This window comes from Tupaia chinensis, unplaced genomic scaffold (genome assembly GCF_000334495.1).
Source record: "Tupaia chinensis unplaced genomic scaffold, TupChi_1.0 Scaffold000489_1, whole genome shotgun sequence".
Classification (NCBI taxonomy): domain Eukaryota; kingdom Metazoa; phylum Chordata; class Mammalia; order Scandentia; family Tupaiidae; genus Tupaia; species Tupaia belangeri.
The window spans coordinates 6,099,611-6,117,204 of record NW_006160001.1 but is presented as its reverse complement, the minus strand read 5'-3'; the positions used below and the strand labels follow the sequence as shown (position 1 = coordinate 6,117,204).

Below are 17,594 nucleotides of genomic sequence, written 5' to 3'. Positions count from 1 at the left end.
AATGCCGAGGCTCAGATAAAGAATCTCCCTGTCCTGTAGATGGCAGAGTGAGCGGAGACACTAACAGGGCAGCCATGTCAGGGAAAGGCCCCTCTCTCCCACCCAGCGCCCCCCATACACACTCACCAGAAGTGATCAGATCCACCGGTTGCTCCACGTGTCCTACCCACACCTCCAGCATTGCCTCAGTCATACATGTGGTGACCAGATAGCAGCAGAGAGTGGGCTCTTTAAATAAAAAGGAGGCTAATGGGGGGAATTGCAGCAGCAACATGGAAACCCAGGCAATAGCAGGAGGAAGAAAGTGTGTGTGAGAAAATAGAGTCCAGCTGCCTTTTGAAACCTTTTGAGAAACTAAGAAGTGGAGGGAGGCTGCAATACAGAACAACATGGATCTGAAGGCCAGGAGCCTTCAGAACTGCCCTTAGACCTGGGAAACCAGGGCTCCTGCTCTGGATTTTATTATTACAGGACCCTGCTCTGCCCCTACCCCTCCAGCTGTGCCCCTCCCCACACAGCAATGAGTCCACAAGGCCTCCAGAACCTATGCCCCAACTGCACTTTCTAGATTATGCTTCAGTACCCAAGACCACAGGGTTCTCCATCACAATGGACCTGAATTAATTTACAAGGTCTGCATAGGTCCTTTCCTGAGCTCATGATACAGAAGGCATATTACTCTACTGAATCTATGTTTCCCTCAGTGCAAGGGGTGGCAAAGGTGGCTGTTTATAGAGATGGTAGAACGTGGAGAGATTTGGGAGTCTTTGGATGGGCTGACACCAGAGTGCACACAAGGACTCTCAACATGCTGAACAGAGATAAGAGCGGGAGGAGTGGAGAAGAGGACTGGACTTTGGACCACGGGCCACCATTCACAGTCTTTCCCTGGGTCTTGAAAATGTTAGAAGTGGGCCTGGACTTCTTATACACACCATAGTGTGAAAGAGTGCCCAAATCCTTCTACAGAAAAAACAACCAAAGCCTGCTTTCTCTTCTCAGGACCACTACCACAAATGAGCTGATAGTACCAATGCCTGGTCATGCTACTGAACCCATCCATTCTACTATGCATGAGGCAAACAAATGCAATGCCCCAAACCCCAAACGGCTCCGTTCTCAAAGGCACCTCATTTCCTTTCTCCAAATTCCCTTTCAGCATTAAAGGTTGGTCTATTAGAAATTCACCTAAGGCAATGACCATATTATCAGACTCTATGATGAAGTAGAAGGAGCCACTTAATTTATTTTTTGACAGGCTTTTGCCCTAGGGCATATACATTCACCTGAAAGAGAGACAGACAGACGGAGAGAGGGAAAATGAGAAATCACCCCCCCCCATGGGAGATGGTCATGTTACAATCCCTTCTCTTCCATTTCCCTCATGGGATCTTGGTCATGCACACACACACACACACACACACACACACGCACACACCTAGTGAGTCTGAAACCACCGGGTTCAGGACCCGAACCACAGTAGGCCATGTGAGAGTCCAGCAACATTACCATGATGGCATCTGCTGGCCCCACATACATATTTTTTTAACTTATATAAACGTGGGAAAATTTCCATTCTGCACTAGTCAGGCACATCTGGTGTTGTGAGGCAAGCATTTAAAAAGGACCATACCTGGGGTAGGCATGGAGGAACAGGATGACATGCCTTCAACAGTAGTGACAGTAGCTGTCATTCATGGAGTACCAATCAAGTGCCAGCTACCAGGCTGAGCGCTGTGCATACAGGAAGTAGCAGAGCCAGCACACCTGGGTTCCAAGCTCAGCTCAACCACTCAGGACTTGTGTGACTTAAGGTGAGTTATATACTACCCCTCAGCCTCGGTTTCCTCATTTGCTTAATGAAGATCAGTACCACCATCTGCTCCCAAGACTGCTGTGTCAATACAGGTGAAATATTTATAATAGTGGCAAGCACTCCCTAAATGTTACAGACTATTAGTTGTCACAACTCTACAAAATAGAAATTACTATCCCGAATACATAGATGAGTAAGTGGGACTCAAGGAGGTACAATAGTTGGCAGCTGAGTGGTACAGCCAGGTGCAAAATCAGCCCACTTCCAAGAACATGTGCTTGGAACCCTCAAGGCTGCTGAATCCTCACCACAGGAGAAAGATCTGAAGGAGTATGGTTAGAGAAAAAGTGCTTAGCTGGGTGAAAAGATCATAGAAGAAACCAGAGGCTGTTTTCTTGAAAGACTTTCATAAGAGGAGGAAGCAAGGACATATTCTAAAGAGAAATATTTTTACTGCGTCAGCAAAATAAACTGCTTTACAGTGGTAAAGCCTCTATCATGAGATGTTCAAGCAGACTCGTCAGAGATATCAAAAAATTGAAATTAATAGCAAATTTAATATGAACAAATGCATACCATAAAACAAGTCATCATCAATATGTTGAGAATTTGCAAATTTGATAAAATATATGACTCCCTGGCTATATAGCCACCCTTGTTTTAAAACAAATCATGTCATATAATACACCTAAGCTTCATATGTGGAATTAGTCTGCTTCTCAGGTTTGATCTAGGTCTGAAATGCTCATTGGAGCATGCTTCTTAATTTCCCTGCATAGAGATGCAGTGAGGAAGGTGTATGTAGGTACTACCACCCACATTCACTCTTTTACACCAGTGCATGGACGCAGAGCCCTGTGTTTCATAGGACAAATGATGCCTCAAATATAAGGACTATTCTGTAGAGGATGGCTCAGAGTGATGGTAGACAGATGATCACCATTGAATCATGGGGCATTCTGTGTGCAAACTTGAAAATATGCAGAGCTGTAGAAAATATTGATTTCCTCCCACATGTGTCAGTCATCTGAGGTTAAGGTCAAGGTCTCTTTATTGACCTAATCCACGTATCTAACAAAAAGAGCCAGGAAGCAACAGCCAATCAGTGCCACTGCAGAAGCTGTGATTACCACGACAACAACACTACCAGCCAGGTTGACCAGAAAGCCCAGGCCACCTCCGACCAGGATCTGAGCCAGTTGTACCATGCAGGTAAGGGCAGCACAATCCACGCCTTTCCCTCTCTCAGCGCTGTCTGGGCTTCCTTCTGGGGCTCGCTGCCTCTGTAAGGGAAGCACAGAAACAGATTTGATCTATTAGGAACTAATATTTAGGGCAGAACTCAGCAAGATTTTTTTCTATAATGAGCTGGATAGTAAATATTGTTGACTTTGTGAGTCATTCGATCTTGGTTACAACTGTTGAAACGAAAAAGCAACTACAGTGCATGAAGGACTTGGTATTCCAATACAACTTTATAGACACTGGTATTCAATTCCATGTAATTATCCTTCTTTGGAATTTTTATTCAAGCATTTAAAATTCTAAAAGAAATACTTAGCTCATGGGCAATACAAAAACAGGTGATAGGTCACATTTGGCTATCAATTGATAGTTTGCCACTCCCTGATTTAGGGCCGCTAGGAAGCATCACCCTCTTCCTTATTTCCATTCCTTTTCCTGTCCTTCCTACATGTTACAATGTTTCAAATTCCACCATTGACACCCATGTGGGCTAAAGGGTTAACATATGCAAAATGGTCTCTCTAAGAAGTCCATAAATACAATGTAATGGAAAATCAAAAGGTATTCCTTTTTATTTGCTTCTTAATGTTAAAAGTTCAAACATTTTTAGAAAAATGTGGAATTACTGGTATATTTAGGAGAAGCAACTTTAAAATTCAACTTTTACAAATTCAACTTTGTAAAATATAGTTGCTATTTGGTTAATATATTGATGTTTGATTAATGTCTTTATTTGGCCTGAATTGGCTAATGACATCACTTACTGGGTATTGCTTATGCCTAGGCTTTGTGCAAGGTTCTTTAACATATTTTACTTTATTTCATCCTTACCACTTCCCAAGACATACATATTACTATCATTAGCCCCCCGATAGCAATAATACTAGCTACTATTTTTTGAATCATCTTCAGGTGTCAGAGAGGCACTATGCTAATATACACCATCATGCTTAATTTTCCCACAACCCTATAGGGTTAGGTAGCATTATTTCCATTTGACTCATGAGGAAACTGAAGCTCTGAGAGTTTGGATGATGATTTCCTATACTATTAGTTTAAAAAAGTATTATGCAGGAAAATGTGTATTGTCCTTCAAGTAATATAGGAAAATAAAAAATGCATTCATATTTGCTTGATTTGCACTTGGAGAGAGAAACTAAACAAAATAGAGTGGTAACAAGTCAGGGCTGGGGCCACATAGGAAAATCACAGAGAGAGCCACTTCACGTTGTAATTGTTAAGCTATGGGAATATATTACCTAGTCTAAAAATGAACTCATTGCAGTGCTGCTTAATAAATAAATGAGTGTCAGCCCTACAGTATAGCAGTTGAGCTCTGTGCAAAGCCCACATGACTGACTACAATTTGAATCCTGGCCCCAACAACCTGAGAACTATGCCAGGCACATGTGTGTACATGCACACAATCCTAATGGGATAGAGAAATGGAGGTAAAAGGATTATGGTGCAACCATGCTCCATTGTGGCTTTCCTTGTCTCTGACTCTAGTGAGTGCACAACACATCCCCTGGCAATAAATGGATGAGTGAACGAATTACACCCCCTCAGTATTACACAACTTCAAAGTGAAGTGAGAGAGACGAGATCTAAATCCAGGTTTCCTGAGTCCAGAGCTTACGTGTTTCTGCCTTAATACCATGCAACTCTCTCCTCAAAGGGACAATTCCTATGATAACTTAAACAGCAACTCCTGTCCTGCACTGAATCACTATGGCAATGTTTGCCAGGGAATGAGGACAGCCACAGCTCTTGTTTGAAAGGTTTCAATCCTGGTATGTTGCCCCTTTGCTGCATTTGCCAGATCAGATGATAAAAAAGAAGGCAGAGGGACCAGCAGTTAGCGTAATGGCTATGTCGCTGGCCTCCCATGTAGTAGACCGTGGTTCAAGTCCCGGACCCGGTGGCTTAAACTCACGCCGGGCGCGTGTGCGTGCGTGCCCAGGATCCCAAGAGGAGAATGGAGGAGAAGGGATTGCGGCGTGGCCATCCACCCTGGGGGGGGATTTCTCGCTTTCTGTCTCTCTGTCTCTCTCTGTCTGTCTGGCGAGCGCATGCACCCTATAGCAAAAACCTTTCAAAAAAAAAAAAAAAAGAAGGCAGAAATTACAGTCATATGGTCAGTTCAGTGTTTCTGCAATTTCATGCCAAAATGGATTAAATTCTAAGTTATTGTTTTAGCTCTTACATTGCTAAGGTTAAGGAAATGCAACCCTATTTTTATGAGGGAATGTTGCATATTTAGATAAAAAGGCATGGCAATTTTAGAGCATAAATAGCCAACTTAAGAGTTCTGCAGACTGCATAGGGTCTTGCTCTCCAACCCGAGGGCAGCATGGTTGGTACGACCAGGCATGGCTTCAACTTTAAAACCTGGACACCCAGGGACCAGCAGTTAGCGTAATGGCTATGTCGCTGGACTCCCACGTAGTCAACCGCGGTTCGTGTCTCGGACCCGGCGGCTTAAACTCACGCCGGGCGCGTGTGCGTGCGTGCCCAGGATCCCAAGAGGAGAATGGAGGAGAAGGGATTGCGGCGTGGCCATCCCCCCTGGGGGGTGATTTCTTGCTTTCTATCTCTCTGTCTGTCTCTGTCTGTCTGGCGAGCGCACGCGCCCTATAGCAAAAACCTCTCAAAAAAAAAAAAAAAAAAAAAACCTGGACACCCAAAGAAAATGTTGCTGATCCAAAGCCCATAACTCCCAGAAATTCCATCATGCACTTCTACAATGGTTGGGAGCCGGGGTGCCCTCATTGTGAGCATCAGTACTGCTGCTGGTGCACCAGGCTGACCTGTAGAGCAGTTGTAGGTTACCTGGATCCCTATTTCTTTGTCTATTTACAATTGTCAGCTGGTTTCTGAGCATCACCAACCACCCTTTTCTTAATCAGACAAATGAAAGTAAGCCTTGCCCTATGGCTTCAGGTGCCCAGGGGTCAGGGTAAAGAAGAGGGGAGGGTAGAGCCGGGCTGGTGATCATGCCTGTGCCATGCCATTCATGATTACATTGGTTGAACATTTTATTGCTGCGTTTTTTTGAGAACACTTATTGTTCAGCTCTGCTCTACATTCATGAAATCTCCCCTCTGCCCCAACCTTCAGGTAAGTCTATACACGACACAAGGGTTCAACAGCATACCTTCTCCTCCTCTTCACGGTGGTACTCTGCAATGAGGTTGAAGGGTACTGTGTACAGAGTGCTGGACATGACTCCAAATGAGGCACACAGAACCAGGGTGGAGTAAATATTCGGGAAAAGCCCAATAAATCCAGTCCCCAGGCCAAACAGCAAATAACCCATGAAGTAAAGACCCTTTAATCCAATGTAGGATACCAAAGCTTTCTGGCAATCTGTGGAGAAAAGAGAGGGAGAAAATACAGCTGGCAGCACCTCTCAACATTTAATAATTTCAGACAATCGTTTCTTTTGAGGATTCACAAAACAAGGAGACTTCCTGTGCTTCTAAGTCAGGAACAAAAGAACCTTCTCATCTGTGGGTTGAAAACAGCTGGCTTTTGGAATCAGTTCTAAATCTTTTGCATCAAGGAGAGCTTGAAATTGCCTTGCTAGGCTGATTTTCTTTTCCACAGAGAAGGACCTGGCACTGTTTGGCCAGGAGCTGAATAGTAAAAAGATGCAAAAGAGGTAGTGGACAAGCCTGCCTTGGCCATGGGCCCTTGGGGCCGCAAGACCTAATACTTATGCAGAAAATGTAATTTGAGGTGTCTCAGTACCTGAAAGATACTATCAGTACTCATGGGGGAATGCTCTCAGCCCAGTGTACAGAGCATCCAAAGACTAGAAAAAGAAAAGAGAAGATGTATATGGAAACATAAGCAAAGTCAGTACAGAGACTGAGTGTCTGGTAAGGAATGTTTTATTTTTGAAGGGAAGTCAATAAATTTCAGGGCCAACCCTGCCTGTCCTCTGATGGATCTGATTCCCAGTAGTAGTCGTCCTTCCACAGTGCCTCTCTTCAGGATCGGAGGCAAATGATTGATTTAAGCACTAGCTGTGACTAATAATGTACAATATAAATAATTGGCTACATCTCAGAACTCAGTACTATTATTTTCATTGGTGTAAGTGTGCCTGCCATGCAAAAGGAGCTGACAGTAAGTCTCTATCACCACACCCCAACCCAATAGCCAGACTGTCCAGCCAAACCCCATCTAGATAGAAGTTCTGGACCTGCACCTACTGTTATGTGATGAGTCAAAAATAGAGCGTAGTATAGTGTGCTCTGGAATCAAAGAAAATTAGTGATGCTGCAAAAGGTGAATTGGTTACAGAGGGAAAACCTTGGTTGATTTCACAAAGTAATATTTAAGCTGAGTCAAAAAGCATGATTAGTGGGGTCAGAATTTGGTGTGGTAGTTAAGGTTTGAGTCCTGGACCCAGCAGCTTGAAAGTCACATTGGGCATGTGTGCGTGCATGCCAAAATCCCAAAAGGAGAATGGAAAGGAACTGTGGTGTGGCCATCAAGCCAAATTACCCTTAGGGGTAGTTTCTTACTTTCCCTCTCTCTGTCTCTCTCTCTCTCTCTCAGGAGTGCACATGCCCTATGGGAAAAAATAAATTTTTAATGAAGAAAAGAAAAAAAAAAAGTATGATTAGGAGTTGTCTAGGTGGGGAAGTAGAAGAAAAAGTTGAGCTAGAAGAAGAAACTAAAAGCAGCAGCAAACACACAGAAATAATAATAATAATAATAATAAAGTCCGTATTGTCACTGAAGGTAGTTAATCCTAATGAGTGAACGAGATTGAAGTGTGAACTAGGCCAAACTGAAAATCCTTAAGCTCAGGAATTTGATTTTATCCAATGGGCATGGAGAGCCCCTGATGATCCCCTGTGAGGGCCAGTTGGTATTTTATAGACACAATTTTTATTCTACTTCATAATGGTAGAGATCCCATATATTTAGATATCCATGACTTTTGAAAACTATTAAAATTATGATTTATTTTATACACAGGACTTTTAAATAAAAGGATCTAAAAATAGTATGCCTTTTAATTTTCAAATGCCGTGAAATTCATACAGGAACTCAGACAAGACTAATGAAATGGTACTAGTAGATTTCTTAGAAGAAAAAAAGTTAAAATTGATGAAAGTTAAAATCCTAATTACTTGTGAGAAAATCTGTGCCTTTTACAAGAATAAAGGTCATAGTAAATTGTACCCTCAGCCCTTGAAAACACACAGAGTTGAGGTAGATAATTTAGTAAGCCTGTTTAGTTAAACACCCTCTGGTTCTATTTTAGGTACTTGAATTCCTCTTGAAATTTTCTTAGTTCACACATTCTAAGGGAAGAAAAAAGTTTTCTAAAGAAATGCAAGCTTCAAGCCACTACTACTTGATCATTAGTAATTTAAAAATAATAAATGTTATGGTTTTATGATTATTAGACTCATGAACTTCTCATATGTTTCTATTAGGTCCCCTTTTCTAAAATTGTACTAAATTTCAAAGAGACCTTGAAGCAAGTTTCCTGCCGTGTTATGTCCAGGTGGAAGGTAGGGGTGAGTGTCATTAAACCCTTTCGCCCTTTCTCCAACAAGAAGGATACTTCAATAACAAAGTGAACACTTCATGAGAATGTTTACAGGGATCCTTCCACACCCTTTCTTTCTTCCCCTACCTGGGTCATACTTCTGCTGTCCCCTGGCCTGTCCTAAGCCTAGAGCTCTGGCTTGGTGTTCAACTATTCTTCCTACAATCTTGGAGAGTAGAGAGGAATAAGAAAAGCTCATCATTATTAGAGGCCAAATTTCTACTCCAAATTGAGGACTTGTATGCATTTTTCAGGCCAGACTTCTCACTTAATTTAATGTATGTAGAACTTGGAGATCTCCTTACACATTACCACACAACATGAGTTTGTGTGGTTCCCTAGAGTTGTAGATATTAGGTTGGACTTATTTAAAATAAATAGTAGATATCCCTTTGTGTAATGTCCTCACAACTGAAACTTAGGGAAGTGGGAGATAGGAGGGAGGGCTGAAAAGCTCAGGAACTCAGGGAAAGTTGGCACCTGAGCAAGAACTTCAGTTGTTCTCAACCTTAGGACAGAGTTCTTGTAACATACCTCTTTATGCATCTGAGTTAAAGTAATTTTACATGTTGATTTTGTCACTTATCATATTCTGATTTTGTGTCTTCTACCGATACGATGAGCATACCTACAAAATGCTACCAGTGATATTGCTCCAGTAGAACACAGACCTGCTGGGATTCTATCCCTCGTTGATGTAACACTTCAACAAGTGTTAGAAGTTTGTGTTTTATTTTCCAGAACACCTCGATCAGAACCCATTGATTCCAAGTACAAAATAATCATGAGGAAAATGACCTAGAATTCACTATGAAAAAAGATACTTCATGTGGTCTTGATGTGATGTGTGTTTCGCTGGGTAGTGACTCTTGGGAACTAATGTGTGTTAAGTCTGACTTATAGCTATAATTTAAGAAAGGGGTCTTGGGGTTGGCAGGTGGTGTAGTGATTAAGGGACTGAACTCCCATATGGCCATCCATAGTTCAAGTCTCAGATCTGATAGCTTGCTTTCTTACTTTCTCTCTCTCTCTCTCTCTCTCTCTCTCTCTCTCTCTCTCCCTCCCTCTCTCCCTCCGCCCCTCTCCCCCTCCTTCCCTCTCTCCTTCCCTCCTTCTCTCTGGCTAAAACTAATAGATAATAATCAAATGAGTAGTTTTGAAAAACATTCAAAAAATAAAAAAGAAAGGGGTCTTTTGGGGTGTGGAGCTAGTGTCACCAAAGTGTGAAATTTGTGATCTGGCAAAGCTGGCTCTGTGCCTTAAGAGATTTTACTTTCGATAAACAAGAGGTGACAGAGCCAAATGCAAGCTGTACACACTGATAAGAAGTTAGTACCTGGAACTTTTCTCTTCAAACACAACTATCGTGACCTTGAGTGACCACCATGATCCATGTATATTGTACCGATAAGAAGGAAGTTGGTGTCTGGGACTTTTCCCCTCAAGAAAATTTGAAAAAGTTGGTGTCCAGACTTTTTCCTTCCAAAATCAATGCCTCAAAACCATAACATCATTGGGACTATAAACATGAGTTTTGACTGTCAGCTGGGACATGCCTTGCTGTGACTCTATCTTGTACAAGTGTGCACTCAATAAGACATTGGTCATCCAAGCTTCTGTCTGAATGGACAGCACTTGATGTCATCGCTGTGAATTGAAAGGCATTATAGACGTGTTTGAGTATGACTTTGAGGGGATTAGTCTTCTGCACCATCTTGGACTTCCTTTGGACAAATGGTATTTTGTTTGTTCTAGCACTTTAATGGTTGTGTGGTTCAACTTATTTTCATTTTCATTTAAGAAAGCTTTGCTTTTATTTTTGCCAGTTCCCTTTCTGCTTTTGTGTGCATGCTATTATAATCCAATATATTCATAAATTGCTTTACTTTTTTTGGCTTGTCATTTGATTTATATAAAGAAATCTGCCTCTTCCTAAATGTCACTAGATATCAGGGAATCAGATCTCCTTTGGTTGGTCCAGTGTAACAAGTCCGTTCTAAGGTAATAGTTTTTCCTGACCTGCATATCTATCAGGAATCTCATATTTAAAAGAGCAGCAAATAAATATAGGACTATAAAAATCAAAATTCGGTTAGACTGGAGGCCTGTAGAAGACAATCTTAGGCGAGAGAGAGACTTACAAGAATAAAATGAAGAAAATATGGAGTTGATGCACAAGCCCCAACATCCAACCTCGACCCCTCTTTCGTAGATGAGGAACTCTGTGGAGTTGTGCAGGCTATAGGGATTCCCATGGTACACAATCTGAAAGAGAGTTTTGGGGCTGTTGAGCTACAAAAGCAGTGTGGTAAGGGGCCATCCTCATGCACTCTGCTTCTCCACCCCCAGGGAGCAACATATTCCTGCTCATGGGCCCTTCCCAAGAATTTATTCTGTCATGACCAAGTCATATCTTTCATCTTATAATATCACCATTCAATGACCTTCAGGAAGCTAATGTCTACTGTATTAAGTCTAAGCAAAATTCCCTTGGATTTTTAACATGCTCCACCCCCCACACACACATACACACACAACATCTGGCCCCACCTAACTTAGACGATTCTGTCACCCATCTATGGCAACAGGCTTCTTACTCACCTCCACATATGTTATTCCTATTCCTGCTTGAAATGCCTTCTTTCCCTCTCCTACTCAACCTTTCAGATCCAGATCATACTACACTCCTCTATGAAGCCTGCCATAATTGCTATAGCTCACATTTTTTTCCCCTTCATTTGTTGTATTTTGTCAAGTACGTCAAGTACTGGTAGGTTACTCAGTGTATAGTAGCATGCTACTAGAACCTGTCTGTAAGCCAGGCCCTTGATAGTACTCTTTCCTACCACTTACTGTGCCCTTATAGAGGTTAGCTCAGAAAAAGCTCAACAGGTACTAATGGAGGAATTGGTATATGAATCAATGAGTGTGTGCACAGACATATTCATTACCTGGCCCATGAAATCTGTAAAGAAGAGCATATTGGATAGGAAAGCAGTCCATCCAATGAGGTGGCTGATGCAAAGGCAGCGGTAGTGTGGAGGCATGCTCATCAGCGCCCTCAGCAATGACTTTATGGTCATTGTCCTCGGAGCCTGAAATAAAATATGAAACAGAAGTGCAACCTTCAGTGCAGCCTACAAGCCAGCTGTGGGAGGCAGAGCCCATAGCTGTGTTATGTAACTGTCAGTCAGACACCACACAACATGACTTCTCCTGGGCACAGCACCTAAGATCCCAAGAAATAGATTTATAGGAGTATCTGGTTAAGCTTGAATGCTATTAAGCAATTGCATGTTCAGAATAAGGTTTGGTAACCTAAAGGCAGAGGGACTGGGAATGTTGCTAGCTTTAAGCTAAGATAAAAGAGACATCAAACATCCTATCTTCGAATGACATAACTGCTCCATGAGGACAAAGCTCACAGATCTAAGTCCTCAGATGATTAATTATTGGATTTTTTTGACATTGGGAACATGGTAGGCCAAATCCAAAATTGTCTTCTTGATCTCTGTCCACTAATATAACCTCCATGATTATATGTACATGGCAATGAGTTTTTCAGACAAAATTAAGGTTACTTACCAGTCAGCTTTGACTTAATCTGAATTAACTGAATCACCAAGCCATTGAAAAGCAGGGAGTTTTCTTCAGCTAGTACCAGAAGGGGAAGTCAAAGAGATTTAAAGCACGAGATTCCTGGCTTTGAAGATGAAGGAAGCCCCATGTTAACATCTGAGAGTGGCCTTTAGAAGCTTAGAGAAACTCCTGGCCAAAAATCAGCAAATAAATAGGGGACCCAAGCCTATAATCACAAGGCTAGATTCTGTCAACAACCTGAATGAGCTCAGAAAAAAAGTTCTTCCCAGTTGAGCTTCCATATGAGAATGCAGCCCTTCTGAGCCTTCTGAGACCTTGATTTCAGTCTTGTGGGACCTGAGCAGAGAGCCCAATGGAGCCCACCTAGGCTGCTGATTTACCAGACTATGAGAAAATAAATGGGCGCTGATCTTTTTTTTTTTTTTATGAATTATTTTATTTAGCTTTCTTTCTTTTCTTTTTCTCTTTTTCTCTTTCTCTCTCCCTCTCTCTCTCTCTCTTTCTCTCTCTCTCTCTCTCTCTCTCTCTCTCTCTTAATCTGACCAGAGAGGGACATAGAGAGAGAAAAAAAAAAAGAAAGAGAGAGAGAGAGAAAGTGAGAAAGCAAGCCTCTAGGTCCAGGACTGCAGTTGGCCATGTGGGAGTCCAGCACCCTTAACTACTTGCCAGCCCCAATGTGTTGATAATTTTTAATGTAGAATAGAAAGCTAATACAGAAAGTCAGTCAGCTCTCTGCTCTGAGCTACATACCTCCTCTCACATTATTTCTCTAGATCCTGACTATAGTTGAGACATGTAGAATTTAAACATACACACACACACATACATGCAAACACATACACATACATACACACACACTGAATACAACATATGTTCCAAGTTCTTTTTGTTATTGTTGTTGTTTTCACTTTTTTTTTTATTCATGATTGAGTGCAGTGTACACACATGAGAATGAGAGGGAAAGAGATACAGATAACCTCCACAGTGTCTGGTCAAGTCATGATTCCCTTCCTCCTGTCCTCTAGTCTGTCATTTCCCGGGCACTTGTGTGTGCCCAGCACACTTCAGGCTGACTGAGCCTGGGATTCCAACCATGGTTGCCATGTAGAATCTGGTGTGTCTTCAGCAACATTCTACCACTACACTAAGCTGGCCCCTGAATTCTTTTGTTTAGATTTCAATTTTGTTGAACCCAGAGGATACACTCTTTTGGTTTCAGGAACCTTGAGAAATTGAGAAACTCTGACCTAGTGACACAACTGTTTTAAAATTCAAAGAATAAAACAGCCTTTGACATCTTTTCATATAAGAGAAGAAAAATGCCTTGAGAATATTAAGTAATCAGCTTCCCTGAAGACACAGAGACTATGAACAACAACTGGGGTAGGGTTAAGTGAAGATAAATCACTCAGTCTGAGGCTATTGTTGTCTGGGCTATATCTTCTTCCCGTGGCCGAGGGAAAAGTAGTCATTTTTTTCACTACATGTGTTCATAATCATCACTTATTTTAACAGGTAATGTTGCAGGTAGTTTTTTTTGTTTTGTTTTGTTTTGTTTTTTTAAGAGAGATTTTTATTTATTCTGAATCTTGACATGATGAAATTGAGGCCTTGTTAATTCATTTATAAGATCTCCTGAGATTTTCTATTTTGACTCTATCAACATATTGTTTTATAACTTTTAATTTTATATGATCATTTTTTTACTCTTTTTGTGGAAAATCCGATTAATTCATTTTATTCTTGATGCACAAGAATTCACTAGACTTGTAGTATTTAGCCCACTGACTCTGACATTGCTGATTTTCTTATACATTATCAGCATTAAAAAATATAGAGTGGCATGGTGGTTAGGGCATTGGATCCCACACAGCTGACTCTGGTTTGAGTCCCAGACCTGGCAGCATGCTTTCTCACTTTCCCTCTCTCTTTGTGTGTCTCTTCCTAGTTACAAAAAAAAAAAAAAAAAAAGATTAAATAAATAAAATAAAATAAATCTATATTTTTAAAAGTATAGACATTCTCTTACACTGAAGAAAAATAACTGTTTTCTACATGTAGACTATGATAACCTCTCCTCTCTTGGTTCCAGGGGGTCCAGCTGTGATCCCTGGAAACAGTGGTGATGTGCCAGATGTCCTCTTTGTTGGTATATTGGAAATCTCTGCTCAAAATATATACCTGTAGGGACCATCAGATGGCATGATGGGTACATTGCTGGACTCCTCCATAGTTGACTGCAGTTAGAGTCCTGAATCTGGCAGCTTAAAACTCACACCAGGCATGTATGTATATATATGCCCAAAATCCCAAGAGGAGAATGGAGGAGAAGGGACTGTGATGTGGCCATCACTCTGGGTCTCTCTGTTCTCTATGCCTCCCAGTAAGCACATGCTCCCTACAGAAAAAAAAAAAAAAAAAGCTACCTGCAACATTACCTGTTAAAATAAGTGATGATTATGACCAAATGTAGTGAAAACATGAATATAGCCACAAAAGAAGTGGATCAAGATACAGCCCTGGCAACAACAGCCTGGTTTTCATGTCTCAGACTTAGTGATTTATCTTCACTTGCTTCTCCACTTTCCAGAAATGCACAACTGAACTGAATCTGGCTTCACTCTAAATATTAATTTATACTTCTGCCTTATACATGATTTTCAGCTTACTGTCATTGTTAAGCTAATTTTTCATTTCTCCAAAAATAAATATGAACTTTCAAGGAAGCTTCATGTTTTAGGAAAAACTGTGAATGTAAATATTCAAATCCTTTTTGAGTATTTTAAATCAGAATGAAAATTCAGCTTGCATCTTATTTCTGACTCATCAGTCTTTCAGTGGTTCTGAATCCTTAGGAATTGTTTTACTTCATTTACTTTGCACCACTGTCAGCTGGAGATTGGGTGGTGATAGATTTGTAAAAGAAAAAGGCACAGAGTTGTAAGGAGAAAACAGAATCACAAAAGTATGCTCAAAAGGAGACTATTCAAATCTTCGAGGGAGAAACTGATGGTATAGGGAAACTGGAGATAAATTTAGGGGCTGAGTTTGAACCCTGAAATATATCAAGCCTCTTGCCATTAGTAATTAAAATCCCAGGAGGGGGCAGGTGGTGGCACAGTAACACAACTGGACTGAGAAAGGAAAGGTCCTGGTACCTCCCTGAGCATGACGGTCATGCATGTGCTAATCCATTATCTGGGATTCATTGTGACATGAAGACCCTGTGGCGAGTGCCTCTCTCTCTATCTCTCTTATGGATGAAATCAATAACTTTTAAGAAAATAAAAAGAAAAATAAACAAATAAATCAATGAAAGTTCTCAAATTGCAAAGCCACCCTTATTTTGGAAAGCAATAACTTTCTGACAAAAAGTAATGCCCTTGAACCTGGCCCCAACATAGTGTAGACTTCCACTACTTAGCTAGAGACCTGTCAAATGGACATTTGGAAGAGGAGTGCAGGATGCCTAGCTCTGAGCCTCAAATGTGACACTCTTTTTTTCTTATTTCCTTTTTAAACCAAATAATAAAACCTTTCAGAGCCTATAGTGTTGTGTATATGGCACATACTAGAATGTTGATTGTATAATTAATTTTTTAATTTTTTTTTTGGAGAGCTTTTTGCTGTAGGGCATGTGCACTCACCAGAAAAACAGAGAAACAGAAAGCAAGAAATCACTCCCTAGGGGGGATGGCCATGCCGCAATCCCTTCTCCTCCATTCTCCTTTTGAGATCTTGGGCATGCACGCACACGCGCCCAGCATGAGTTTAACCTACCAGGTCCAGGACTCAAACCGCTATTGAATATATGGCAGTCAGCAACATAGTCATTACACCATCTTCTGGTCCCTATATTTTTTATAATTATTTTAATTGACAAAAATTACATATATATATATATACATATATATTTATATATATGACATAAAACATGTTTTAAAATATGTATACTCCCACATAGATGTACAACAATGAAATATAAATAAGAAATTGTAAAATAAGTGAAGGGTCAGCAGATGACCTAGCAGTTAAGTCACTGGACTCCCACACAGTCAATACGGTTCAAGTCCTGAATCCAGTGGCTTGAAACTCATGCTAGGCATGTGTGTGTGTGCATGCCCAAGATCCTGAGAGGAGAATGTAGGAGAAGGAATTGCAGCATGGACACCTCCCCTAGGGAGTGATTTCTCACTTTCCTTCTCACTTTCTCTCTCTCTTTCTCTCTCTCTCTCTCTCTCTCTCTCTCTCCGCCCCCCTCCCAGCAAGCACATGCACCCTAAGGCAAAAACCTCTAAAATAAATAAAAGAAAAAAAGAAATATGGATACATTTTGGAACAGCTAAATGAGGCTAATTAACATCTGCATTATCTTACATACTTGCTATTGATTTGTGGTAAGAACACTTAAAATCTATTTCGTTAGCAATTTTTGAATATCCAATACATTGTTATTACCTATAGTCACCACACTGTACGATAGATCTCTTAAACTTATTTCTTCTGTCTGACTGAAATTTGGGATCCTTTGACCAACATCTCTCCAATGAGAGCTAGTTGTATTTGATGCGTTTATTTTCTTACTGATGTGGAAGCTTTCATGCCTTTCAAAAGGCTTCCACTCACTTGATTTCACTTGATCTTCACAACTTTCTCAGTGGATGTACAATCTGTGCTCAATATTCTTTGTGGGAGGGTCACAACCTAACAAAGGGACAGTCCAAAAGGCCGACCACCCGTCAGGGTAATAGCCACTTAGCTTTCGTAAAATCCTGGCTTGTTTTGTTCTTTAAACAATAACATTTAATTTTTTACTATTTTATCATTTTCCTTATTTTTCATATCGTTATAGAAATTCTGATATACTGTGGTGTTCAAAAAAATAAACCCACCTGATTAGCCCATCACCCAGAGAAAATAACTTCAGTAAATATGTTTGGTACATTTCCTTTTCATTTATTTCCCCATATGTGGATAGGTTTTTCCCCCCAATAATGATTGCTTTGGGACCAGCAGTAACACAACTGCATCCACATGGGAAAGGTCCTCAGATGCCAACTCTCTCTCTCTCTCGCTCTCTCTCTCTCCTTAAAAGAAATAAATAGGTAAACTCCAAAATATGTATAAAAATAGATAAATCTTCAAAATCACACATTTTTTAATGAGCTCATGGTTTCCAGTGTAAGGATATTCCGTGATTCTTCTGCTGTCTTGCAGAAATGCACAAGAGGGTTCCAGTGTAACTAGTAACCTCGGCTCTGAGATTACCAACTTGTTAGCACAGGAGGGGCAGAGTGCAGTGTTCTCCTCTAAGCAGGCAGCCTGGTGTAGGGCAAGGGGGCTGCAACCAGGTCTCCG

The 17,594-nt window shown here is 41.0% G+C and overlaps 1 protein-coding gene across 1 annotated transcript in view; it reads right to left on the bottom strand.

Annotated features, from left to right (window-relative positions):
- Positions 1–2,874: 2,874 nt before the first annotated feature.
- The window catches only part of SLC45A2 (solute carrier family 45 member 2), a 37,308-nt gene continuing 22,588 nt past the window's right edge, over positions 2,875–17,594 (bottom strand). Inside the window, exons 5-8 of the mRNA XM_006156353.1 lie at positions 11,588–11,731; positions 10,778–10,901; positions 6,219–6,430; positions 2,875–3,099 (exon numbers count right to left, since the gene is read on the bottom strand). Coding sequence (XP_006156415.1) covers positions 2,875–3,099; positions 6,219–6,430; positions 10,778–10,901; positions 11,588–11,731 — 705 coding nt within the window. The remainder of the gene's footprint in view (positions 3,100–6,218; positions 6,431–10,777; positions 10,902–11,587; positions 11,732–17,594) is intronic.